Source organism: Homarus americanus, unplaced genomic scaffold (genome assembly GCF_018991925.1).
Source record: "Homarus americanus isolate GMGI-L3 unplaced genomic scaffold, GMGI_Hamer_2.0 scaffold18547, whole genome shotgun sequence".
Classification (NCBI taxonomy): Eukaryota; Metazoa; Arthropoda; class Malacostraca; order Decapoda; family Nephropidae; genus Homarus; species Homarus americanus.
The window spans coordinates 451,285-478,089 of NW_024725521.1; the positions used below are offsets into that span (position 1 = coordinate 451,285).

Genomic DNA, 26,805 nt, shown 5'->3' on the forward strand with positions numbered 1-26,805 from the left:
GTGTAGAAAGCGACAGAAAAAGAGCTTAAAAAACAAGTAGGAACACTCTATACACACAAACATGCTCCTCAAATTCTTGACTACATACAAGTCTGAGCCCAACACACCACTCTCTACCACTCTCACACAACTCTAACACTGGTACCACGCTTCAGTACTTACCCACTGGACATGCAAAAATTGTAAGAGAAAAGTATTAGTAATCAGTACCTCCACCTTAATGTTAATCCTATACTACAGTATTTATATTCTAGGAAGTATAAACACTTAATTATAGCATGGCAAGTGTAATATGATTCTCATGTAACATGTGACATTTTCTCATATAGAAAGAGCCAATGCAGGTTTCTTTCACCCTGTCAGTTTGATGTTAAGTCACATCTGCCAAAATTTTTCACCCAGCTGTCTGACCAAGGCTGTCATGAAAAATTGCCCTGTGTTAAAACACAGGCCAAAAGACTTGTGTGATGATGAGCTAACCACTCCATAATATTACACCATAATAAATGTAGAATACAATGCACTATACCCATACAAGTCTCTAGTAATAAACAGAAGAAAAAGAGAATCTAAGATCCCTTGTATAAGCAAATATTTAATAAGAAGTCAGTAGGGTCGGGATATATTGTAACTTTATATAACGATTTTTTTATATCGCGGCTACCAAAATTATCAGAATTTTCCTATATACTGTATATAGCGATAATATTTTTTTATTTCGAGAGGGAAATCGGGCAGGAAATATTTCAAATGTACCGCCATGGCAAACAAATGCGTTATTTGCTCACCAGAGGCCCCACCGTCGCTGCTCACTCACACATTCACGCTCGCCCGCTCAGTCTTTCTGAGTGAGTGACAAGAAAGCATGCGACTCTGCTGCAGATTACGACTTCTAAGGTGAGTGGAAATGGGTTGCTAGTGACGTGAAAAGTGAAGTGAGGATAATGAAAAGCTTAATGGAAATGATTTAATACTGTAACTAAAATTTTTGGTTTGTTCATTTACGATTGTTCAGTGAGGGTGGCAGTGTGCCTTCTGTTGTTCTCAGGATGGCGCATCAACTGCCGAGTCTGGTGCAGATTCAAATTTCTAAAGTGAGTGTAAATGGGTTGCTAGTGATGTGAAAAGTGAAGTGAACATAATGGAAAGCTTAATGGAAAAGATTTTATATTGTCAGTAATATTTTTGGTGTTCATTTATGTAGGTGTGGGATTGTCAAGTGAGGGTGGCAGTGTGGCGTCTGCTGCCGAATCTGGTGTTCCCAAGATGGTGCGTCAGCTGCCGAGTCTGGTGTTCTTTAATATTGATAATGAAATAGCCTGTTGTTCCCGAGTCTAGTGTTCATTGGTGCCTTAGTTAGTAAGAAAATGAACTCATTAAGTCAAGTTTAGTCACCTTTTTTGGCCTCCAGAACCTAACTCTATTTTCCCCATTGATTACATGTAATTATATACGTATCGTGATTTAGTATACTGTATAGCGAACATCGTTGGACCCTATCTCGCGATATATCCTGACCCTACTGTATTGAAAAACAGTACATATTCCCAAACCAGTTATTGTCCAAAATTGTTTAGTTCATTCTAAACTAACTCAAAATAAAGATTAACACCTGGATTTAAAATAAATCTATTTACAGAGCTCGACACTTATATGTATCACTTTACATGCCCGAGTTTACTTCAGAATTTCACCTCAAATACTTATATAATATACCTGTATTACTAAAGTTTCCTGACTAACTAAAACGTAGAAATCAAGACAAAAATTGAGTGGAACCTTATCATGGCAATCATCATTACACTTAAGTATTTCTGTTCTAACAATTACTTGATAGGTTTAGGTATGGGAAAATATTAAAGTACAGAATATCAAAAAGGATGGTGGGGACAGGTGGGATGGATGAAGAGAAGGACAAGGGCACACCACAGCACCCAAGCTGCTTCACAGTAGGGGCTAAGGAAATACATTTTGTCAAGAGATCCACTCATTTCCCACTAAATAACAAAGAATATAATGACCCAATATATCACGTTTACTGTAGTATTATGTATAAATGCCTCATTCAAATTAAACTTGATTACAAATACAGTACAGTATATCCAAAAAATTTGCTGAAATGTAATTGGTTTGCATTTACACTTCACTGTTAGTCCTCTTCAAAATCCTGTTCCAATCACCTCATCCTTGTCTATTATAATCCTGTCAAGTTTCACTTGGTCATTAACTTTCTCAAACAATAATTATGTTTTTAATGAATGAAGGTCCGTCACTTAATCATATAGAAAACCAATCATATCAATGTGACACTAAAATATTCATCCTCCTGTATTAAGAAATTTTCACATTACGCATTAAAAATGTTCATCCATCAATCCATAACGTTCCTCCTCAAGTCCTATTCAAACATTTCTCATACATACAAAGTAAAGTACCTGCATGGTGATTATGAAACAACTAACAATGAGACAAAGCATGAAGGAAAATGTTAAAGATACTTACTATACAACTTTTTTGAGAAACTCTGTGGTGAAGTAGTGGTTGCATATGTTACCAGCAGAGAATGTGAGTCTCCCATCAGGGTTTCGTTTTTGAGCAGTCTTGAGGGTGATCTCACTGTACTCCACCACTTGATAGATCCCATCTACCTTGCACACCACACCTGAAGTGAAGATGAAGACTCTTTTTGGGATGTGTCCTTCAAGTGGACTATAAACATGACAGTAAACACAGTCAGAGCATCACTTTTTACATTACACTATGGCAGTAAACACGCAGATTTACTCACTGTACAGTACAACAAAGATCTTTCAAGTACTACTGTACAGAGTATAAAACTGCTTTCAGTGACTGTAGCCTGAAAAATCATCAACATTCCTTTCACATAACCACATCTGAGACCTTGGTGCAGCATGTCTACATACAGCACCAAGTTTGAGTTACTGTATTATGAACATCCCTACAAGACACAAGCAAACTGTGACTTACCAACAGCCTCTGTTGGGAAAGCTTTCTCTACAACTTTGGCTCCACTGTCTGCTCCTTTAGAGAGACAGTAACCAATGAAGATTGGATCTGCCATCTTGACTAGAATATTGTCTACACAATATACATGCACGTATTTGATTCCACGGCGCTCCATATCTTCCAGAACATTCTTCTCCTGCATGTGAAAACAGGAAAAGTGATTATTCTCAGGTTTCTTAATTTAACAAGTTCTAAATCATTCTCGAATTCAAGAGCTAAGATACATAAGGCTATCTGATGAAGAATATGATGCCAAAGGGACAAGGCTCTACAAAATTTAGCACAACAATACAGTACAGTACTACAGTATTTCATTTTCTAATATCCTTTCTAATAAAATCAAATAAATATCCTAAAACTTAAGAAAAAGTTTTAAACCAAAATGGTGATTTTATAAATCACTAACCCTGAGTGCCCTGTAGAGCCCACCGTTGCCATCAGGAGCACGGGCCACCTTATTTTGTGATTCCAAGATGATCTTGCCGTCAAAGGTAAAGCAAGGTAACATTCCCTGCTCAAATACCACCAGGTTTTCTTTCTCCAATCCAAAGTAATGATTACGAGCAAAGAAATCCATGGTGGGCTCCTTTGTATGCTCGGAAGTCATGATGTACCACGGAATGTTTCCACACTGAAACAAAATACAACATAAGTTAACTTTCATTCAAGAATTAGAGATACTACAGAATTGTATCAATATTTCCAACAGATAAAATAATAATGCATTATTCAGAGACACACCAAAGAATTCATAAAACCATGCCTCTATATGTGGAGGTACAGGTATAGTACTGTACCTTGCCATATTTATCCTTTGCCAGACGCTGTAGCCGCAATAATCTCTCAGCCTGAAGCTGGTACAAAGTCTTCCCAGATGGTAATTTGACATTATACATGCCCTTAGGATAATCAACACCAAGTCTAGTTCCCTGTCCACCAGCCAGCAGCAGCACTCCCACATGACCTTCACTTACCTCATGCAGACCTGCAAATACACAAATTTAATTTTGTCAATTCTGGATTTACACTTATCATGACCCGTTATTTGCTCACATTATGTATTTAACTATAAGGTTCTCTTTGGATCCTAGTCCAAAAAACATGGGTTTAGTTATGTGAGAGATGAGGTGCTGTTGGGTTCGTGCAGAGCCAACCATTCACCACATCAAAGTCTCAGGTTAAGCCAACTCCTCTCATTAGCAAGCTGCCATCCCATAAATTGCGGGAAACAAAGTAAATGATTTTAGCTTTTAGTTTATCTGTTAATAACAAATGTACAATATTCCTTTTACACTAAGAAGATTATTTTTATTTAACATCTGGAACCAATTTCTGAAACTTCAAACTAAACAAATACACAATACAGTATTGTAAATACTAAAAATATAAAGAATAGACTTGTTCACTAACCTGCCTCCTCATAATCATTGATCTTCTCCAGTGGGGTGCGAGTGACAGATCCATGCATCTCAGCAGGGATGGGCTGCATTCTCTCATCAAGTTTTGTCTGCTCCTCATTCAGTGATGCTACAGTTCTCTTGTAGTATCCACACACTTCTTTGAAGTCCAGGCTGTGAGAAAAAGTTACAGTATAACACAACAGACATTATCCAAAATAACTCGCATTATAATGACAATTAAAAAAAGATGAAAATTAGTATAATTTATGAGAAAAACACACCCAGTTATCACTAAGCAATTTTAATATGAAAAAAGTCTTCTAAAACTCATTAAGATGTACTAACACGTGCAGAATTCATATGAACTTATAAATACAGTACACACATATTAAGCACATGTCAGTTCATACTGTCTGGCTAATCTGTTATGTCTTCTGCCACTTATTGGGTACAAGGGCCAGTAAACTCATCACCCAATACTAAATAATTGTTATAATAAGAAAGTTTGCAGCACGTTTTATATAAAGTTTAATTCTGGAGTAAAGAAATGCAGTGAATTACTGTAATATAATTTGAAATACAGTACAGAACAGTTATACAATATGCCTTAAAATTAAATATCAGGTGTTCCTGGGCAGTGATTCACAACAAACATGAGAGAGGAAAATGAGTGGAAAGCTCATGAGATACACACCTATTCTACTGACCAGTTAAAAAGCAGTACTGCACTGTACAGTATAGTATTCATACTGTATTATATACTTGTACATAAACAAGGCTTCAAGTGTCTGGAGAAAACATTCGTCAGCAGACATTGATAAAATACTAAGATATCCAGTAGCTGTAATACTGTACTATATATTTTTATGCTTTCTGAATAAACATCTTACAGGAAAAAGAATGTTCTGTACCTAAGTCAGTCATGATGATGAACAAAAAAACTACTATATACCCTACATGTACTGCACTGTAGATGTGCTTTTGTTTTGCACCAGGGGGAATGTACTACAGCATTGTAAAATGTGATGCTACCACTTATTGTGCATCGCCATGACAGTAAGTAACTTGGGTTTTGAAACGTAAAAGAAATTTAATATTTAATAACTCCAAAAAAACATGACATGCATTATAGATAAAACTGTATTCTACTGACAACTGAGTGTGTAGATGTAGAAGCTGGCACATGAGGAAAACAGGAAACAGTGAGAGTAGGTGAGGATCAGTGAGGGTAGGTGAGGCTCAGTGAGGGTAGGTGAGGATCAGCGAGGGTAGGTGAGGATCAGCGAGGGTAGGTGAGGATCAGTGAGGGTAGGTGAGGATCAGTGAGGGTAAGTCAGGATCAGTGAGGATCAGTAAGAGTAAGTGAGGATCAGTGAGGGTAAGTCAGGATCAGTGAGGATCAGTAAGGGTAAGTGAGGATCAGTGAGGGGAAGTGAGGATCAGTGAGGATCAGTGAGGGTAAGTGAGGATCAGTGAGGGTAAGTCAGGATCAGTGAGGATCAGTAAGGGTAAGTGAGGATCAGTGAGGGGAAGTGAGGATCAGTGAGGGTAAGTGAGGATCAGTGAGGGTAAGTGAGGATCAGTGAGGGGAAGTGAGGATCAGTGAGGGTAAGTGAGGATCAGTGAGGGTAAGTGAGGGTCAGTGAAAACAACCAATATTGTGGAGAATATATGAGAGAGAGAGAGAGAGGGGGGGGAGGGACAGGACGTACCCATTGAGGTCGTTGTATAGCGTCCTCTTCTGGCCCTCAGTGAGCACCTCCCAGAACTGCAGAAGGTGTTCCTGGCCGTGGGCGGTGAGGCGCTGGCGGAGTTGAGCCAAGTCCATCATGATGATCTGGAGGACCAAACACAATTCTCAATTAATGCTCAAGAATTTCACACCACCTTAAAACTTTCATCTTATTATATGGGAAATACATTGGCTTTACACCTCCCATTAACCCTTAAAACAGTTCACAAAAATTAACTTAGTGCCTCCATGAAAATAATAATAATAACAATAATAATAATAATACTAATACTAATAATAATAATAATAATAATAATAATAATAATAATAATAACCTGCCACTTCATCACTGAACTATTCGCCCTCTCCCCCCCCCACCCCAACCCACAAAAAATCCAATTATGTTCTACGCCATTAACTTCCTGTTGATTAGCAAAGACACGCGTGGTACCTCTAATTATAGTACACAGGTGTTTACGTGGAGACAGATGACAAGACACCTGTTAGTGAGGGTGTTATGAGGTATATACACACACACACCTGTCACCACACAACACACCTCCCACACCTGATAAATAATATCTAAGATAAAAATATAACAATAATCATCATTTTCTCTGCATTAAAAATATTAAATAAGGCTTCTGTTCACTAAAGAAAATAACAACAAAACACTAATAATAATAAGACCGTATAAACCAGCCTGTCATAAATCCTGATAAATAAACCAGACACAATTATACTTCACAGAAAAAATATATATTACGAGTGAGACTACAGTAATGGCACGCCGACCTTGACTATACAGGGGGGGAGAGAGAGGTTGAAACTGACGACCCAGAAAATTTGCATGTCTAGGGCGAGTCGCGCTCTACTGATGTACTGTACAACTCATTTTGTAAGTCGTATAATTATGAGGCCAACCATGGACTGTTCATCAATAATTCGAGACTTTTGTTTTACGTTTTTTTTCTTCGATTATTGAGTTCAAATGGCAGAGGAACAAGTATTAGTTATACCTGTGTGTCTATAACAAGTGTAGGTTATAGCAGCGTGTTTGGCCTAGCTAGTAGAGGGTGAGGGCGGCGTGGTGTGACCTTGCCATCTTCAGATGAAAGTGAGACTACCGTTACATGTGGGTCAGTCTTGTGTGCCACCCCCGCCTCACACCTTCTCCTTACATCATCATTATCATATACTTATTATCTCACATACTGCTAACCTACACTTTATTCATACACATACATCTACACCAACCCTCCTGGCTAAGTCACACACTCCTCCACACCCGTGTTTGTGTCTAACCTCTCATAATACACGTCCCCTCCCTATCGCTGTTACGGAAACAAATTCTAAGCCCAGAATTACTTGAAAATAATCTAATACTACAATTATTAATACTTGTGCCAAATATAAATGAAATCTATGCAGTAGTCAACACACTTAATACTGTTGACAGATGAACGAACGTGGGTCAAACTTAAGTCTCTTCCGGTAACATGGGGTAGTATAAACACCTGTGACGTCAGCGACACGGTGTAAACAACCAAGGCGAGTGGACACGTTTATCGTGTGTTATAGCGTTAATTGGTGTTGGCGCCATAAACCTACAGGTATCGCATCCATCACAGCCGCTTTTACTACCTGTACCTGTTCCTACAGACACAGACGCGTACGCGCGCACTTACACATACACACACACACACACACACGAGAAACTTTATAAAACATAAACGGGACAGAGGAAGTACTGACACACATGACTACTATACTGTTTAAGGCAGCGAAGACTGGTCAATGGGCCCCAGTCTTAATAGACGCCAGCCTAACTTAATGGATCTTATGGTTAGGTTGGGGTAGCGAATCTTCAGGTAATATCCTAGTCTTCACTGTGCTGGGTCACCTTACTCATACCTAAGGTCACTCACTGCGGGAGGGAGCCGGGTTGGGGGGGGGGGGGGGGTAGGGAGGGGAAAGCAGGTTGAGAGGAGGGGGAAAGGGAGAGCAAAGTGGGGGAGGCAGAGGCGAGGGCAGCAAGGCAATGAGAAGGTGGAGGGAGGGGAGAGCAGAGTAAGGGAGGCTGAGGGAGGGGACAGCCGGGTGAGGAGGAGTCAGAGAGAAGGGAGTGCAGAGTGAGAGAAGAGCGGTGTATGAGAATGAGAGGAGTGAGTAAGGAATGAAGCAGAGGTGAATGTTGAGAGAGAAGGGGAGGAGAACGAGTGACACGTGGAGGCAGGGGAGAGGGGAGGTGATGAAGGCGGCGGGACAGGCGAGGCAGGTGGCGCCCTTGACGTGCTCTCTACACTACCACCCTAGGGGGAACGCCCACGGTGAAAGTGAATCTAAAAAGTCAGGATTTGCCTCAACAATAAGGTTCACAAGGACCGAGATATGGATCATAAAAGGACGACGTATGGTGGTTAAACTGTTGTAAAATATGTAACTTGTTGAGGAAAGAGGTGAAAGGCGAGTGGACGAGGTAGATAAGACAAAGGTATGTGGGGGGAGCGGCCTGTCAGACGTCGACCTGGTCGTCGTCCGTGTTTACACTGCAACTCCTGCTTCCACCACCAGAGGGCTCCACGCACTAAATTCTAATCGGCTCTCTTGGTTCTAATTACTTAACGTTCGATATCGAAATGCTTTTCAAAATTATCTCCCTCTTAAAATTAGTAACCGACACACTTACGTTGGTTGGTGAAGGAGTGATGTTTGTCTTACTGTACAAAGGAAGAGTTAAATACTCGTATGTTCGAATATTTTTAAAGAGCAGATAAATTATTCCAGGTGGAGTGTTGTTATTGTGACAGGTGAGGGGGGGGGGGTGTGTGAGGTGGTCTCTGGTCTGACTAACCTGGGGACGTGTTCCACCTGCGGGGTCAGTTACCCCCAGGCTCCACTACACACGAACTACTTATTTGACTTACTATACTACGCTGTGCCTGACTTGTGCTATATGGTTCCCCTCTATCAATTCAATGCAGGTTTTTTCATCAAGACTTAAAAAGAGAAAATCTGAAATAAATCACCAGAGGAACGAAAGACGAAGAAAAAATAGAAAGGATGACAGGTGTCGAGCGAGGTGGAGGGAGAGAGAGAGAGAGGTATACAAGGAAGGTGAGTCTGAGTGGTAGAACATCACCGAGATTCACCTGATCACCGCCCATCACTCACTCCACCGGTTTAGGATTCCCTGCGTGTGCTTCTTGGACTCTCACGACATTCAATTGTGAATTTTTCTTCTTCAATTAACTGTTCACGTACGTGTGTGTGTGTTGAGGAGTAAAAAACAAAGTCACTGACTTTGCTGTGTACCTCACAACCCCTTGGCTGGCATCCAACTCCTGGTGTATTTCAGAGGATGTCGACACACACAGGTCCAAGGTACCATAGGTTGAATAGTGTTGTCTATATATTGCATGCAAACCTTCAAGTGCCATAATGAAGTACTGTACTGTCTAGGAACTGAAAAATAATAAACAAAGCGAAGGGGATAGGAGACTGTGTGATTTAAACGGTGGGTTAAGTAGTGAGCGGCGCTGGCTGGTGAACTAGATGAAGGGTGAGTGAATAGTAGCAAGTGTCTGGTTTTGGTGGCGCCAGCTAGTGCGTGAGGCCACGACGTGGTCATGACCTGTGAGGCAGGGTGGCCAGCCTCCGCATCCACCCCATCACACACACACACACACACACACGGGTTATATCACAGTTTACCCTCTTGTGGCCCCTGACTCACGGAACAATGACACTGCTGTCAAAGGTCATCACTACCAACGCTACTAAGGGCCACAGTGCTGAAGACACCATGGTCGAAGTGTGTATCGGGGGGCAGCCAGAAGGTGAAGAAGATGGAGGAGGAGGAGGTTGTGGGTGACGAGGTTGAGACGTTAGTAGTAGTAGTAATAACATTAGAGAAAGTAAAATCAGAAGGTGGAGGTAGTGGTGATGATGGTGGGAGGGAGGGAGGGAGGGAAGATGGGAGAGAAACCGTGACACCTGGTGCCTTTACCTTCCCTCTCACCGTCACCACACCTGTCACACACACACACACGCCCTCCCTCTCACTGCCATTACACCTTACTGAGACACACACACACAGTGTGTATATATATATATATATATATATATATATATATATATATATATATATATATATATATATATATATATATATATATATATATATATATATCGCCTATGATAATAAGCTATACATATAATTTACGGTTTGCAGTATACAATATATTGTTGTCATTGTTCTAACACTATAATAAACACAAATACTGAATACCTTAAGTTATGTCAACACGATAGTCATAATTTTAGAAGTTTTCGAAACATTTTATACACTACATAACACATATCTTTTATACTATATTCTGAGTTCTTTCGTCAGACCAATAAATAGAACAAAATAATGTCATCAGAGCTCAAATTATACATCGTTTTGTGACATACAGTACATATTAGTTTATAATACTTCAGATAATAGAGTCATAGCAAACTGAAAAAGTTACCCTCGTGTGTGAGGGTTGGCGACCACGGCCCTCCATCCTCACTATTTTGACGATGTTGTTGTTTTGTTTTTAAATTTTCCCCGATGTTGTACAGGTGTGGACAAAAAGAATCCAGCAGGCAGGTAGGCATGGAGGTAGCTGTCTGCTGTGAGTGTCCACGTGTTACTGATTCACACAATAATACTACAGAAGTGACCAGGTGTATTTATATCGTCAGTATTCTCAAACTATATTTATTGTCACCCCCTTTTTAACACATCTTTATGATTATCTTTTTTTTTACTAATTATTGTTTATCTTTTTCTCTCCTTCACGTCCACGCTACCACCACCAAATAAACATCATTTTCTTGTATCTCTTCATGTTTCCTTTAACCTATTGTAATTATTTTGGGTTTTATTTTACCTGATGATTCAATACCCAAACGTTACTAATGTGAACTTGGGTTAGGTTAGGTTAGCGTGCTTAATCATCAGGTGAAATAAGTTGTAGTGCCTAATCTTCACAGGAAAAAATATTATTGGCTAAAAGTTTTTTTTTTACCACAAGACCAGTTTGAGGAACAGGACATCCACCTCCTCCTCCTCACAGGTCAACACCCACCGGTCTAGTGAACCTAACCAAACCTAACCTAACCCTAACTCCTCACCCCAAACACTTCACCTGGGAGACACACCTGTTGTAACGCTGATAAGGATTCATATTTATAGTGTTACTAACTGTATGATATGTTACACACACCGCAGGATGATGGATAGTGTCTTCGCCCTGAAAATTATAGAATGGAACATAACAACACATAGTACAGACAGACACACACAGAACAACAACTAAACTAAAGACCAGAATATAAAGAAAAGACCCGGCGAGCACACACACAGACATCCTTCACCTCACAAAGTGGAATATAATCGAGAACATATTATCCAAGTGTCTTCAAGCGGTGAACACAAAGAACCTCTCCTGCGGGGGTGGTGAGGTGGGTGACGACACTGGCACAGTTTCAACACAACCAGTTTCCTTCTCTCGAGTAGAGAGAGAGGAGGGGACTTCCATCCCTCTTACAGCACGTTAATAATACCTCGTAACTGCCCGCAATAACCATACTCCCGCCTCCCAGCTCAGCCTGCTACTGACCACATCACCTGCCTGACCCAACACTGATTTTCATTTCCTTATATATATATATATATATATATATATATATATATATATATATATATATATATATATATATATTTTTTTTTTGTCGTTTCTTGTTGAAGGCGATCTCTCCAACGTTAATTATAACAAATAACACAACATTAATTTTAACTGTAAAAGTCTGTACAGGTGACACACACACATCCACACACACCATATGGTCACCTGTTGATAAGCTTTGGTTTTCTCTCAAGGCATACGATATCTACCCGAGTGGTAGTGGTGGTAGTGATGGTGGTGGTAGTGGTTGGTAATGATAGCGATAATTATGGCGTTGTTGATGTTGAGGGGCAGCTACTCACATCACCTTCACTGTATAGTTACTTGACACATCAACACGACAGACAGTCAAGCACAGGTCCTCGGTGAACCCTAACAAGAGTGCTCTTAATTACACCTTTTTGAATACGATAGTTTAACTTAATGATGAACTAACAACTTCAAGGTTTAACATAAGGGTTTAATTATTTAAGGAGTAAGATGTGACTTTGAGATACGGTGGTTCAACACCTTTAGGACGATGGTTTAATTAGTCAATGACGATGATTCAACCCTTTGAGGATGATGATGGTTTAACTCCTTGAAGATGAACGTTTCAACAATCGTCCTCAAAAGCTTAAGACACACACACACAAATGACTTACACCAAAGTTTTATATCTACATAAACAGAAATCATTACAACAATATTCAATACAAATGTAAAACACCGAATATTGCTTTTTATGCTCTAAGGCAGATATATAAAAAAATTAAAAATACAAATATGAGAAAAAATTATCCTTAGCTCTTAATGCCTAAGGTTTAATAAGAATCTTCCATCAGACCAAATTGCTTAGCTCGTTTTCGCATTTCAGGAGGACCCATAAAAGACCCTTAACGGCGGCATCTTCCTGTCAGAAAATACAATAACACAGACTCATAATTTCCCCTTAATTTGTACTGTACAGGAGTGTGATAATCGTTTTCTATGTTAGTTAACTCGTGTGGCACAATAAATGATGGAGACTTAGGGAAGTGTTTCGAGCTGAGTGAATCAAATAGGGAAGTGTGTCGAGCTGAGTGAATCAAATAGGGAAGTGTGTCGAGCTGAGTGAATCAAATAGGGAAGTGTGTCGAGCTGAGTGAATCAAATGGGGAAGTGTTTCGATCTGAGTGAATCAAATGGGGAAGTGTGTCGAGCTGAGTGAATCAAATGGGAAGTGTTTCGATCTGAGTGAATCAAATAGGGAAGTGTGTCGAGCTGAGTGAATCAAATGGGAAGTGTTTCGAGCTGAGCGAATCAAATAGGGAAGTGTTTCGAACTAAGTGAATCAAATGGGGAAGTGTTTCGAGCTGAGTGAATCATCTTGCGTTAGGGAGATAAATGTATTGTCGTGATGTGCTATATTATTGTATGCCATTAACCGCATCTGCACACATGCTATCCACTTATTCCGTGTTGTATTGTCTGAGGGAGGGAGTGTGGAAGAGGGGGTGTGGAAGAAGGGGAAGAGGAAAGGGGGAGGAGGAAGGGGAGGAGGAAGGGGAGGAGGAAAGGGGGAGGAGAGGAGGAAGGGGAGGAGAGGAGGAAAGGGGAGGAGACGAGGAAGAGGAGGAGGAAGAGGAAGGGAGAGGAGGAGGAGGAGGATGAAGAAAGTGAAGAGGAGGAGGAAGGAGGCGAGGATGAGGATGAAGAAAGTGAGGAGGAGGATGAAGGGGGAAAAGGAGGATGAGGAAGGGGAAGAAAATGGAAGGAGGCAGGGAGGAGGAGGAGGAGGAGGAGGAGGAGGAGGAGGAGGAGGAGAATAGCAAACAAAGAGCAAAGGAGAGGGAGACAATGAAAAGAGACGTGAAGAGAAAGGAAGAAGAGAATGATGGAGGGTTATGTTGTTTTAACCCTCATTGAGTCATCGTACTCTATGGTTTAAATCATGCTCAAAGGTTTAAATCATCGTACTCTAGGGGTTAAGGGGGCAGTTTCAGCCGCGTGTAAAAAGTATACCACAAGACGCAAACTGGCTGTAAACTTGCTGCTTTACATTCCTTCAGGGTGACCACAGCACCACCTGGCCTACATCTGGGCGTTGATGATGGAATCGTATCACCTGTAGACACCTTCATCTTATTTGACCTGAAGATTAACCACCCTAATGCTAACCCTCACCTAACCAAACTTACCTAACCTAATCGTACTAACTTCACATAACCAACCTAACCTAACCCTACAAACTCAACTAACCTAACATAACCTTACCTCACCAACAACCATGCATAACACACCTAACCTAATGTAACCAATATAACCTAATCCAACCAACACCTAATCTAATCAACCTAACCTAGCCAATCTAACATAACATAACCAACCAGTCTAACCTAACCCAGGTGGCGTTAGGTGGTTGGTTACATCTCCAGGTTAAATAAGCTTGGGTGTCTAATCTTCAGGTAGTCCAATGATTCAACCCTTATTTGTCATAACTTATTTAATAACTACGAAGAAGTATATTATTTTCCTTCAGCCCCGACAAAATATTCACAAACCGCACTTCTAGAATGCATCATCCTCACCACCAACACCATTCACCAATGTCACCACTTTACCATCCCACCACCACCACCATCTTAACCATCCCTCACCATCACCACCACCATCATCATCTTAACCATCCCTCACCATCACCACCACCACACCATCCCTCACCATCACCACCACCATCATCATCTTAACCATCCCTCACCATCACCACCACCATCATCATCTTAACCATCCCTCACCATCACTATCACCACTACACATTGAGGGTCTACATTAACTCTCTAGTCTAAGAAGTGTGAGGCATTATTATACTGGGACTTTCCATGACCAAAACCACCCGAGGAAAAGTTAAAAATAAAAAGAAAAAAGAGATTTATAAATTATAATAGAAATATTACCTGTTGTGGGTTATTAAGTACTGTTACTACTACTATTTACGTTGATAATAATAATAATAATAATAATAATAATAATAACAATAATAAAACACCGAGATTCCAGCGATACACACTCGGTTCTCCTTATATGAGAAAACCAACTAAACTGACTTGAGCTTCTATTAACCTCAGTTTCTTACCTGGTGTTGTGATCTGAAGTTTCATATCTAAGTTTTCATGTTTCTAAGTGATAATAAAATGATGATATTCCACACAGAGATTAATTTTGTATTTATATGCTGAAAACATAAATAATAAAGTTAATTGAGGCTACTGAAGATAGTTTAGTTTGTTTTCGCACTCCAGGAGGTCTAGGAGCCAGACTAGATGAGTGACCTTACCTTCTTAACGTTGTGGCCACGAACAATACAACTTGCGATGCAGAAAAAACTTGTACACGATTACGGTTTTCTTCACTAATCACAACAATCATTCACCCGATGGTAAAACTTGAACAGAAAGATGAAGAGTAAGAGGAGGCAGTGAGTGGAAAGTTTGGGGGAGCAGAGATCACTGGTGTAACTCCAAGGCGAAGGAGCACACCCGGACACAACCTTTCCTCACGAGAGTTGAGCACCAACTAAAACTCACAAGGCAGGCACGCACACACACACACACAGACGCACATACACACCTCACTTACGCTGCCAGGCTTCAATGCCACTTACACAATCCTCCGTTAAGATCAACTATAAACTAACTGAAAAAATGGTCCGTAATTGAGATGAACAATTGGTTAATTATTGAGCGTCTGGTTTAATGTTAAATACTAATATAAGCAACAAAAATAGTGTATGACGTTTACCTTTATCACTAACTGGTAACTGTAAAGCTACAGCTGATTGTGACAGGTGAGACCAACCCCGATTAACTGGGCACCAGTCTACGTGGATGAAATATTCCACCTGTCATGGCCCGTAATCCTATCAACATGACTATAACTAATTACTCGTTCCCCCATCCACCAGGAGATAATACTCGCCCATTACGTCAGCGGCGGTGGCCTGGACGGTGGCAGTCCGTGATGGTGGCCCCCCACCCCACCCTCCCTAGCGGTCCTCTATTGACCTAACTTCACTGCTCTTACAGGCCGAGAGACAACATCCTAGGTTATTATGGTAAGTTTTCTGAGCTGGCATGATACTGTCCATGGTGTCTGTGTCCTGTGGACTATGTATCCTCAGGTGACCCTCTGACCAACGGCACTAAACTGATTTTTGGACCCACATACATAACTACTATTAATGTCTCCTGCACAACACAACACAGACTCCATAAAACAGCATCGTGTCGACTCTGAACCCTGAACTATCCCCATCAAGACAAAACTGTACGCCTGTGGGAAACTCAAGTGGCCACAGGTACAGGCAGCCGACAGGAGAAGAATGTCAACAAGTTTCTCACACAGTGGCAAGTGAATCCTGCGACACCAACAAGACAAACATAACAGTGAGAGCCAAGCAACAACAGCGAGACGCCTTGAGAGAGAGACTTGAGCACAACAAACACAGCTGAAGCAACAGGTGGAGCCCACAACACAAACCTCACAACTGTCTCAACTTTCATGTACCACTTAAATATTCTCTTGCGACACTTTAGGGGAGGAGGGAGCCGGGGAACGACATTCTTTAAGGCTAATCTTATATCCACTTTATATCTCAATAAGAAAACTTGAACATATATCTTCTGGCAATTGACACATGAAGCACCAAGGTGGATGTATAATACTTAACTATGGTGTCAGGAACAGTGTGGTGATAACATTACAGAGTCATAGTGAGCAGCAGCCACCCACCAGTTGGTAGCCACATAGCCCCGACACCTGCCACACACCTGTACCGTGTTAACACATGTATTCCAAGGACGATATTCCCCGCAATTTTATACATTTTGCTTAGCTGAACAGCGTACCATAACATACACCTGGCACTGGCACTCCCCAGGGCTGTGAGCCGCAAGTTAATGTGTTACACTGTAGGTGAATGACCATTGCCTAAGATAAAAACCAAAGGCTAAAGGCATCAGTATGACTAGAACATAACTGTACACCACACTGATCCTTCAAGGTATACCAGACGACCAAAGCAACGGGACTCCCGCAGGACTTGTTGCCCTCACACAGTGGCTCACATCTTGGACAAAACCTGAGCTATGTAAAGCGGAACAGAGGGCAGCAAGGCCGCCAGCCTGACCACACGACCTCGCTACACATTGTACAACAGCGCCCCACCTTCAGGCTACAACACCCAGTCTCCCCCCCCCCTCCTACACACCCCAGTATAGGTCTCACCCTGATGTACGGAGAATCTTATAAAATGGGATCAATGAAGTAGAGAAGGCAGAGGTTGTAGGTTGGCAGCATGAAGCAGGAGTCATCATCCTTGGCCTACTCTAACACAACACTACAATCTCCTCACCTCCTCCCTCCCTCACCCTCTCTGCCGAGTCTCCCTCCACACTCCTTCTTGTGAGTTAAACACATATACAATCATGCTTTCTCAGCAAAGTACGAGCTACCACCTAAAACAACCAGAACTTATAGATCATACACTGGAGTTGAGTGAGGTGCCACGAGGAGTAGCCACCATATAGACCATCACCCACCACCACTAACACCCCACCATCACCCACTACCAAGTCTTACCACATCATTGTACAATAAATACCACAGTCTCTCTCTCTCTCTCATGATATAGTGTCGTATATTTACAAATAAGTGTATTTAGTAAGAAAGGTCTGGCCCATGAAACGCATTAGTTCTATCTTCCTGTCGTCTGGTGGTGAGAAGTGAGTGTCTTTTTAATTCTTTGTAAGGTAGGTGGAGAAGGATAAGGAAGAAGAGGAGAAGGGTGAAAAAGAAGAGGAAGAGGTAGGAGAAGGAAGGAAAGAGGAGAAGGAAGGGAGGTGGAAAACGGAGAGGAAGACGAAGAGTAGGAAGATTAGGAAAATGAGGGAAAGGAGGAGTGAAGAACCATACCTGAGATACTCTTGAAGGATGGCATGGTTGGCACCCTCAGTACACACACACATGGTTGGCACCCTCAGTAAACACACACATGGTTGGCACCCTCAGTAAACACACACATGGTTGGCACCCTCAGTACACACACACATGGTTGGCACCCTCAGTAAACACACACATGGTTGGCACCCTCAGTACACACACACATGGTTGGCACCCTCAGTAAACACACACATGGTTGGCACCCTCAGTACACACACACACATGGTTGGCACCCTCAGTAAACACACACATGGTTGGCACCTCAGTACACACATGGTTGGCACCCTCAGTACACACACACATGGTTGGCACCCTCAGTAAACACACACACACACACACGATTGCCACTCAGTATATACACGATTGCCACTCAGAAGTACGGTCATGATTGGCACCCTCAGTACACACACACACATGGATGGCACTCTCAGTACACACACGAAGGAAGTAACTGTGGCCGTCATCTCGTGTACGGTAAGCGTTGAGAACCGTAAGAGTGGTGACTCCCTCCTAAACACTTCAGTACGGTCATGTCAAGGTGAGGGCGGTAACCGATCACTGCAAACTAAGACTGTGAGAAACTGTGGCGAGGTGAGGGGGGTGTGAGGTAGAGGGGTGAGGAATGTGAGAAATGTGAGGTGATGTGAGGTAGAGGGTGAGGTGAGGGTGAGAAAAGTATGTGAGATAAGGGGGGTGAGGTAGAGGTGAGGAATGTGAGGGATGTGTGGTAGAGGGGTGAGGAATGTGGGGGATGTGTGGTGGGGGGTGAGGTGGGGTGAGGAAAGTAAGTGAGATAAGGGGGGTGTGAGGTAGAAGGATTAGGTGAGAGATATGGAAGGTGGGGGTGTGAGGTAGAGGCTAGGTGAGGGGTGAGTAAGATGAGGGGTGTGTGAGGAGTAAAGAGGCTAGGTGACGGGTGAGGAAGGTGAAGGGGTGAAGGGTAGATAAGCTATAGGTGTGAGGTGTGTGTGTGTGTGTGTGTGTGTGTGTGTGTGTGTGTGTGTTCCCAGGCGTGGCAGTTCTCACACACACACACACACCCACAATCTGCAGAGACGCACGAAACGATCCACACATCATGACGAAACGAACGAAAATAAGGAACATAATAAACACACTTAAAACATATTAAACCCAACCCATCCATCCCCCATGGCCTGCTTCACCCTTACTGGAGAATGGGGAGGAGGAGGAGGAAGAGGAGGAGGAAAGTGAAGGTAGATGTGTGTGTGTGTGTGTGTGTGTGTGTGTGTGTGTGTGTGTGTGTGTGTGTGTGTGTGTGTGTGTGAGTGTGAGAGTGTGTGTGTGTGTGTGTGTGTGTGTGTGTGTGTGTGTGTGTGTCCACCGCTAACCTAACACTACCTTCTCACTTCCTCATCCTCGACCCGTTAGCTTCACTCTCCCTCTTCGCCTCTCACACTCAACTCTCGCACTCACTCTCACTCTCACACACTCTAACACACTCCTTCACACACTCACTTTCCCTCTTCCCTCTCACACACTCACCCTGAAAGGAGAGAAGGCAACAACGGAGAAAAAAATAGAAGGGAAATGAAGAAAGAGAAAAGAAAGTAAGACAAGAGAAAGACGGAGAAATAACAAGAAAAAATAACAAATAAACGAAGACAAAAACAAAATAAGATAGAAGAAATGGAAGAAAATAAAACGCAAAAATAAATTAGAAAGAAAAAAGGACGAAATGAATATCAGTGGAAGAAATTTAAAGAATCATAACAATGGGTCCAAAAATATATACCTAGAAAGATTTGTGGTAAAGTAGCCATGACAACACTCGGGGAGGGGAGGGAGGGAGGAGGGAGGAGGGAGGAGGGAGGGAGGTGGAGTGGGTGGAGGAGGAGGGAGGGAGGGAGGAGGGAGGAGGAGGAGGGAGGAGGGAGGAGGAGGAGGGAGGGAGGAGGAGGGAGGGAGGAGGGAGGGAGGGAGGAGGAGGAGGGAGGGAGGGAGGGAGGGAGGGAGGAGGGAGGAGGAGGAGGAGGAGGAGGAGGAGGGAGGAGGAGGTGAAGGAGGAGGAGTGGAAGGAGGGAGGGAGGAGGGAGGGAGGAGGAGGAGGAGGGCAGGGAGGAGGAGGGAGGAGGGAGGGAGTGGAGTGGAGTGGAGTGGAGGGAGGAGGAGGAGGGAGGAGGAGGAGGAGGAGGGAGGAGGGAGGGAGGAGGGAGGGAGGAGGGGAAGGAGGGGGAGGAGGAGGAGGGGGAGGGAGGGAGGGGAGGGAGGGAGGGAGGTGAAGGAGGAGGGAGTGAAGGAGGAGGAGGAGGAGGGAGGGAGGAGGAGGGAGGAGGGAGGTGGAAGGAGGAGGTGAAGGAGGGAGGAGGAGGAGGAGGGAGGGGGAGGAGGGAGGGCAGGAGGGAGCTGAAGGATTATGAGAAAAGATATAACGAGAGAGAGAGAGAGAGTCAATACTGTTCGTGAAAAGAAAAAGTTGATATGCAGTAGGAAGAGAAGGAAGGAGCTAGGAGAGGGAGGGAAGGAGAAGGAGGGGTCATGGTGAACTTCCCTACGTGCAATGTTACAATCGCCTTCACTTCCTGCTGTACTGTGTGTGTGTGTGTGTGTGTGTGAGAGGGAGCGCCACTTTTCTCTATGGCCAGCAAACCTCCTTCACCGAGGTCGTCACACCTATACAGTAGGTCTTCGCTGGAGTGTGAACAATGTGTAATAAAAAAAAAAAGGTTCTTACAGTAATTAACACACGGGTAAGTCATGTGTTTTGGTCAGGTGTTGGTGAGGTGTTGGCGAGGTGTTGGTGAGGTGTATGTGTAGGAAGGTGGTGGAGGTGTGGCTAAGGAACAAGAGTAACCACACCCTCCCTGCCTGATGACCTTGTCTACCACCACCACCTCTACCACCACCACCACCTCCTCCTCTACCACCACCTGCGGCTGCTCCACCACCACCTCTACCACCACCACCACCTCCTCTACCACCACCTGCGGCTGCTCACCACCACCACTACCACCTCCTCTACCCCACCTGCGCTGCTCACCACCACCACTACCACCACCTCTACCACCACCACCACTACCTCCTCTACCACCACGCTGCTCACCACCACCACTACCACCACCTCCACCACCACCCACTACCTCCTCTACCACCACCTGCGGCTGCTCACCACCACCACCACCACCACTACCTCCTCTACCACTACCTCCTCTACCACCACCTGCGGCTGCTCCACCACCACCACATTACATAAGGCTCAGGTTGGGTTGAGGTCTATAAGGATTGGGTCCCATTTAACGTACATTTCACTCCAACTTAATTGTTCCAAATCTAGCTCGGATCACATTTGACTCAACACTTAGTGCCAGTGTTGAGTCACATCCCTTTAATCGTTAACTTCGGTTTCACAAAAATATAAACAATCCTTTTTATTATTTTCTGACAAATCTGAACTTCCATCTTGATACACTGCACGCCCATGGTCATAGTGCACGCCCATTATCACAGTGCACGCCCATGGTCATAGTGCACGCCCCTGTTCATAGTGCACGCCCATGTTCACAGTGCACGCCCATGGTCATTGTGCACGCCCATGTTCACAGTGCACGCCCATGGTCATAGTGTACACCCATGATCACAGTGCACGCTTAAGGTTACTGTGTACGCCCACGGATACAGTGTACGCCCCAGTGATTACTGCATGCCCACCAGCACCATGGAGGGCGACACGTGCACGCCCACATGAGTGACTCAGTCCGACCTTGAAAAGTGTAGCCCACACCCACCTGACCTTGAAGACTTCAGCTAGTGCTAACCCACTCACCCCCTTCCTGCCCACCTACCTACCCACCTCCATCACTACCCACACCATAACCACCATCTCCATCACTACCATAACCAATTGGGTTACCACCTACAACACTACCACCATCATCTCCAACACCACCTGTATCACCACTCCACCACCCTCACCACCACCGACGCGTTACAGTTTTTGGTAAGGTTTCTGTCGTAACAAGAGGTGGGGGGGGAAGGGGGGTAAAGGCCTCCATTTATGTGGTAAATGTCTAGTTACTGCCAGTCAGCCTCCAGCCATTGTCTTCTGAGATCGACCTTCACCCTTTCACCACCACCTACAACACCAGCAACCACCACTGCCTTGACTAAAGCAAAACCATCATCAACTTGAAGTAAACTAACCTAACCAAAACTCACCAAAAGAGAATCAGGTCATATCGCTTCTTGTCCCAGGTTAACAGGACCATCACAGCACACTAAGTATCTAGGGCGAAGGTTTTGTTTTTTTTAACTTTAAAGGTCAGCCACATTACGAGTGTCACTTAATCCTCACACACCTCCTTCAGTATCATACACCAGCTGTTGTCCGCGTCACCTTGCTGCGTTAAAAAGAGTCATATCAGGGGGGGGGGGGTGGTCAAGTTTGGCATGATACAGTTTATGGAACGTGTGTGTGTGTGTGTGTGAGTACGGATGCGTTTATACTGCAACGATCAATTCATCTCATTGTTCCTCAGATGTAATTTCCATTTGGTCTCAGTTCAACAATTCCCGCTACCTGGTGGACTAGAGCTCCCCCTTCCCACCCCATCAGCAGTAACCTCACACGGTCAAACCCATCATTCTTTGTATTTAGTTGACGTATGACGAATGTTGACCATAATAAACATTCTTCTTCCTTTACTCATACACAAAGGCCAAAGGTCAGCTTCTGGAATCCGTCTTGGTCACGTTCCTCAAGTCTCTTCAGCGTCTTCCTCCAGCGTGGCGTATGGCTCTCTCTCTACCACGTTCTCCACCTTCACGTGTTATAACAGACATATAATATTATACACTAAGTTTTCCTGCATTGGTCTTCATGTTAAATTATCCCAGAGTCCAGCACTGACTTTGCCATGACAATAAGGCAGCGCCTTTTCCCAACGCGCGCGCACGCGCACACACACACACGCCATTGTGAGGGAGTTACTACACTACGTGTCTGCTGTTCAACACCTCAGCTCACATGATCTACGTGTAAACATTAATCTGTATGTTCACTATGTTCCTTTACCTTTCTCTAATGAAGGCTTTTGTTAAACCACCAATGTATGTAATAAGTCATTTTTGTCCAATGTATATTTTCGGCCTTCGGGCTGCAAACTTTTTCAATAAACCGTTTATTATTATCATTATTATTATTATTATTATTATTATTATTATTATTATTATTATTATTATTATTATTATTATTATTACACCTCAGAGTTGATGCTCTCGCCAAACTCGTGTCTAACAAAGACACCGTTGAATACAATTTGGGTGTCAAAAGGAACCCTTAAAACTGTAATTAGGAAGGAACTTATTGATGAGTTTGACGCAAGTAGACAAGTGTAAACAGGCACTAGTCGATCCATAGTTTACTCTGATGAGATGTACTAAGTGAAACATGTATATGGAGCAAGTAACAAGATCACTAGATTACAAGATGTTGCAATCACTAGACTAAGGTTAGGATATAAGTACCTCTGGCAGTATGTTCCTCAAGCAGATGTGAACAAGACTAAATGTAAAGTGTGTGGCCAGACATATGGCCACACACTTGAACACTACGTCCTCGACTGTGTGAAGATAGAACCCTTTAGGGACAGGTTAAGGCACAGTGTGTGTGAATGGCACAACACTTCATCCTAATGGCAAGATAGCCGACATATTAAGATTGTATCCACTTTTTTGCACTTATTAACTACATCAGTTCTCATGTACACAACGTACTTTAATACTTCTCACGCAAATGTGAATAACAAATTGTGCGGTCAGACATACTGCCTCACACGCCTATACTCACGCAGTTGTGAATAAGTTACCCTTTATGTATAGAACTAAACAAATAATGTATTTGAAATACTGTGTAACTTTCAGTGCCATAATATCCTGACAACGGGGGTTAATTATTCTGACCCTTTGTAAACCATACTCTGTGGTCCTTTAGCGCTACCGCTCACAGGATGAGTGTGGGGTGAACAATAAAGTAGACGCTGTAAGCGGCAAAATTAAAAAAAAAATCAAATTCAAGAGGGTTGTTATCCGTGTGTTCAATAGTTAAAAAGATGAGACGAATGATCATCGTTCTCCTCTGAATTCTTCTTGCGACATTCACTTTCTATCTCTTTGAATGGCCGTGTTTATAACTCATAGACGAAATAACGAACGGACAGATAAACATACGGGGAAGACGAAGATACGGCCTCTGTCTACAGTGTGGTCACGATGTCTGTCTACTTTCTCACGACACGACACAGCCTCAAGTCATCACGTGACCTACAGACCCGAGTTGCTGGCCTCACCCAACACTGTTTTCTAGTCTCAATCTCTCATACACCCGAGGCAGACAGACCTCATGATGACCACGCCAAGGTCACCGCCGCGCGCCTCTATAAAGGAGTCTACGAGTCTAATGGTGACGGAGTCTTTGTGGAAGAAGAGAGAAATAGGGTTCAGTGGAGATGGGACACAGAACCAGAGGCAGGAGGTCTTACAGGCAGGGTATGAAGGAAGTCTTACTAGTGAGACCTTCAAGCGTTTGTCTTCTTGGGCACATAACGGGAGAGTCTTTGTGAGGAAGTGAAGGAATGCCGAGTGGTGTTGCACGATCGTGGGATCTTTATACAAGACTCCAGGTAGGACACGACAGGATTCATACTTGTGGGGGCAGTTAATAGTACAGGTAGCCTTCGTGGTGGTAAGTGCGAGGGCCTTCACAGATGAGCTTATATTACTGGCCAGTACACACCTGTACTGCAAACTTAAATATGCACCTGCAACGTTTCAGAAATAAGCACACCACATGAGGTCTGATCATGTGTGCTAGGAAGTAAGAATATCATTGATGGATGGACAAGTGTGGAGAGCGGTGACCATCTACCATGTCTCAGGTCTTCACATCATCTCTCCGCTGTGTCTGTCACCCCATACACCGTGGCGCTCTTCTCCCTCCTTTCGCCCCTTCGAGTCCCAGGAGTGCGGTGCGGCGGCCGCCGAGCGGCGGCCGAGCGGCGCCTACCCCCCCCACGTGTGTCCCGTTACAGCCCAACACCTCACTTTTACCCTCTCTCTAAGTTGCTCAATCTGTCACGCTGTACTTCAGGCCGCAAACCTTTTCCACCTTCACCGCGAGTAATCCTGTTTTCTGCTTCTCTTGTTCAACACAGATAATATCTTCCTGGGGGGCAAAAGGGACGTCGTCAACATTATTTCCACCTATCTAAATTGTTCTATATATTTATTTAGTACTCTTTATTTATATAATACTTTCCCACTTGCGTCTGGGGGATCACTGGGTACAGACACCTCGAGGAAGGCCGGGAAGAAAATAAGGCGACAAGGGTAGACAGAGCCAGGAGAGACAGAACAACAAGTAACAATACCCACACATCCCTCTCATACCACAAGACTTATAGACGTAGTGCACCACGCGGGTCTTATCATCCACAGGTTCCCAGCGCCTCAGTGTGCTTCCACTCAGCAATACAAACACAGCCAGCCTTCAATAACCAACTAAAACCTTGTGTGTAGGATCAGGATATATACATCTAGGCATCTTCTTAACAGTGTTATATATATACGCTGAGGTTAACAATCCCAGTTAGTTTAGAAGAGCACAGTATGTGTGGAGGGGGAGGCAGCTGGTGACATTGTGGGTAAATGTTGGTGGATGGGGGAGGAGGACGTCAGTGGTGGCGAATGGGGGAGGATTTTGGTGGTGGTGGTGGCCTTGACTAGTGGCTACCATTAACCTGACGGCAGACTGGGGGGGCTCCGCCAGACACGCCGCTACTGGTTCCAGGGGAAAGTCCAGCGGGCCGCCTGGTAACCATCACGGAGGACCTACCACTTACCAGCACCATCACTAGTCCCTCTCCTACAACACACCCTCCTTCCCTCCCTCAATCTACCACCATACACCGTCCCTCCCACACACACACACACCCACCTGTTGCAGCACCTGTATGAGCCTCACACAACTCTTACGGTCACAGGTTAGACGAGTATACTTACCCCACCCAACAACCTCACCCTCTCTTACAACACCCACGATCCCCCCCACCCACACCACGCCTTCACCACCACACACACCTTCACCACCAACCACACACACCTTCACCAACCACTACACACATGCCTTCACCACCACACACACCTTCACCACCACCACCACACACCTTCACCACCACCACACACCTCACCACCACCACACACACCTTCACCACCAACCACACACACCTTCACCAACCACTACACACATGCCTTCACCACCACACACACCTTCACCACCAACCCACACACCTTCACCACCACCACACACACCTTCACCACCACACACACCTTCACCCCACACACACATGCCTCACCACCACACACACCTTCACCACCAACACACACCTTCACCACCACCCCACACACCTTCACCACCACCACACACCTCACCACCACCACACACACCTTCACCACCACACACATGCCTTCACCACCACACACCTTCACCACCACCCACACACCTTCACCACCAACCCCACACACCTTCACCACCACCACACACACCTTCACCACCACACACCTCCTTCACCACCACCACCACCACACCTTCACCACACCCTTAATAACTAACCAACTACCTGCACTTTCTCATCTTACGCCCTCAAAACACGTACACACTCACTCACTTCCACGTACACATCCACTCACTTTCACGTACACACCCACTCACTTCCACGTACACATCCACTCACTTTCACGTACACACCCACTCACTTTTACGTACACACCCACTCACTTCCACGTACACATCCACTCACTTCCACGTACACATCCACTCACTTTCACGTACACACCCACTCACTTTTACGTACACACTGACTCACTTCCACGTACACATCCACTCACTTTCACGTACACACCCACTCGGTTCCACTACAAAAACATCCATTTTCACGTAGACCACTCATTTTCA

At 43.9% G+C, this 26,805-nt stretch overlaps 1 protein-coding gene across 13 annotated transcripts in view; it reads right to left on the reverse strand.

Annotated features, from left to right (window-relative positions):
* Positions 1 to 26,805, reverse strand: part of LOC121865198 (UDP-N-acetylhexosamine pyrophosphorylase-like) — a 97,188-nt gene that overhangs the window by 23,862 nt on the left and 46,521 nt on the right. For 10 of the 13 annotated variants that reach the window (XM_042364516.1, XM_042364518.1, XM_042364528.1 and 7 more), the window contains 7 exons: positions 6,140 to 6,264; positions 4,438 to 4,598; positions 3,825 to 4,012; positions 3,434 to 3,658; positions 2,989 to 3,163; positions 2,503 to 2,662; positions 163 to 165 (listed from right to left, as the gene is read on the reverse strand). In XM_042364516.1, the coding sequence (XP_042220450.1) occupies positions 163 to 165; positions 2,503 to 2,662; positions 2,989 to 3,163; positions 3,434 to 3,658; positions 3,825 to 4,012; positions 4,438 to 4,598; positions 6,140 to 6,258 (1,031 nt within the window). In that variant the 5' untranslated portion in view covers positions 6,259 to 6,264. Of the gene's footprint in view, positions 1 to 162; positions 166 to 2,502; positions 2,663 to 2,988; positions 3,164 to 3,433; positions 3,659 to 3,824; positions 4,013 to 4,437; positions 4,599 to 6,139; positions 6,265 to 15,174; positions 15,423 to 26,805 lie in introns of those variants that run through there. The other 3 variants (XM_042364526.1, XM_042364522.1, XM_042364517.1) reach the window with 2 other exon arrangements.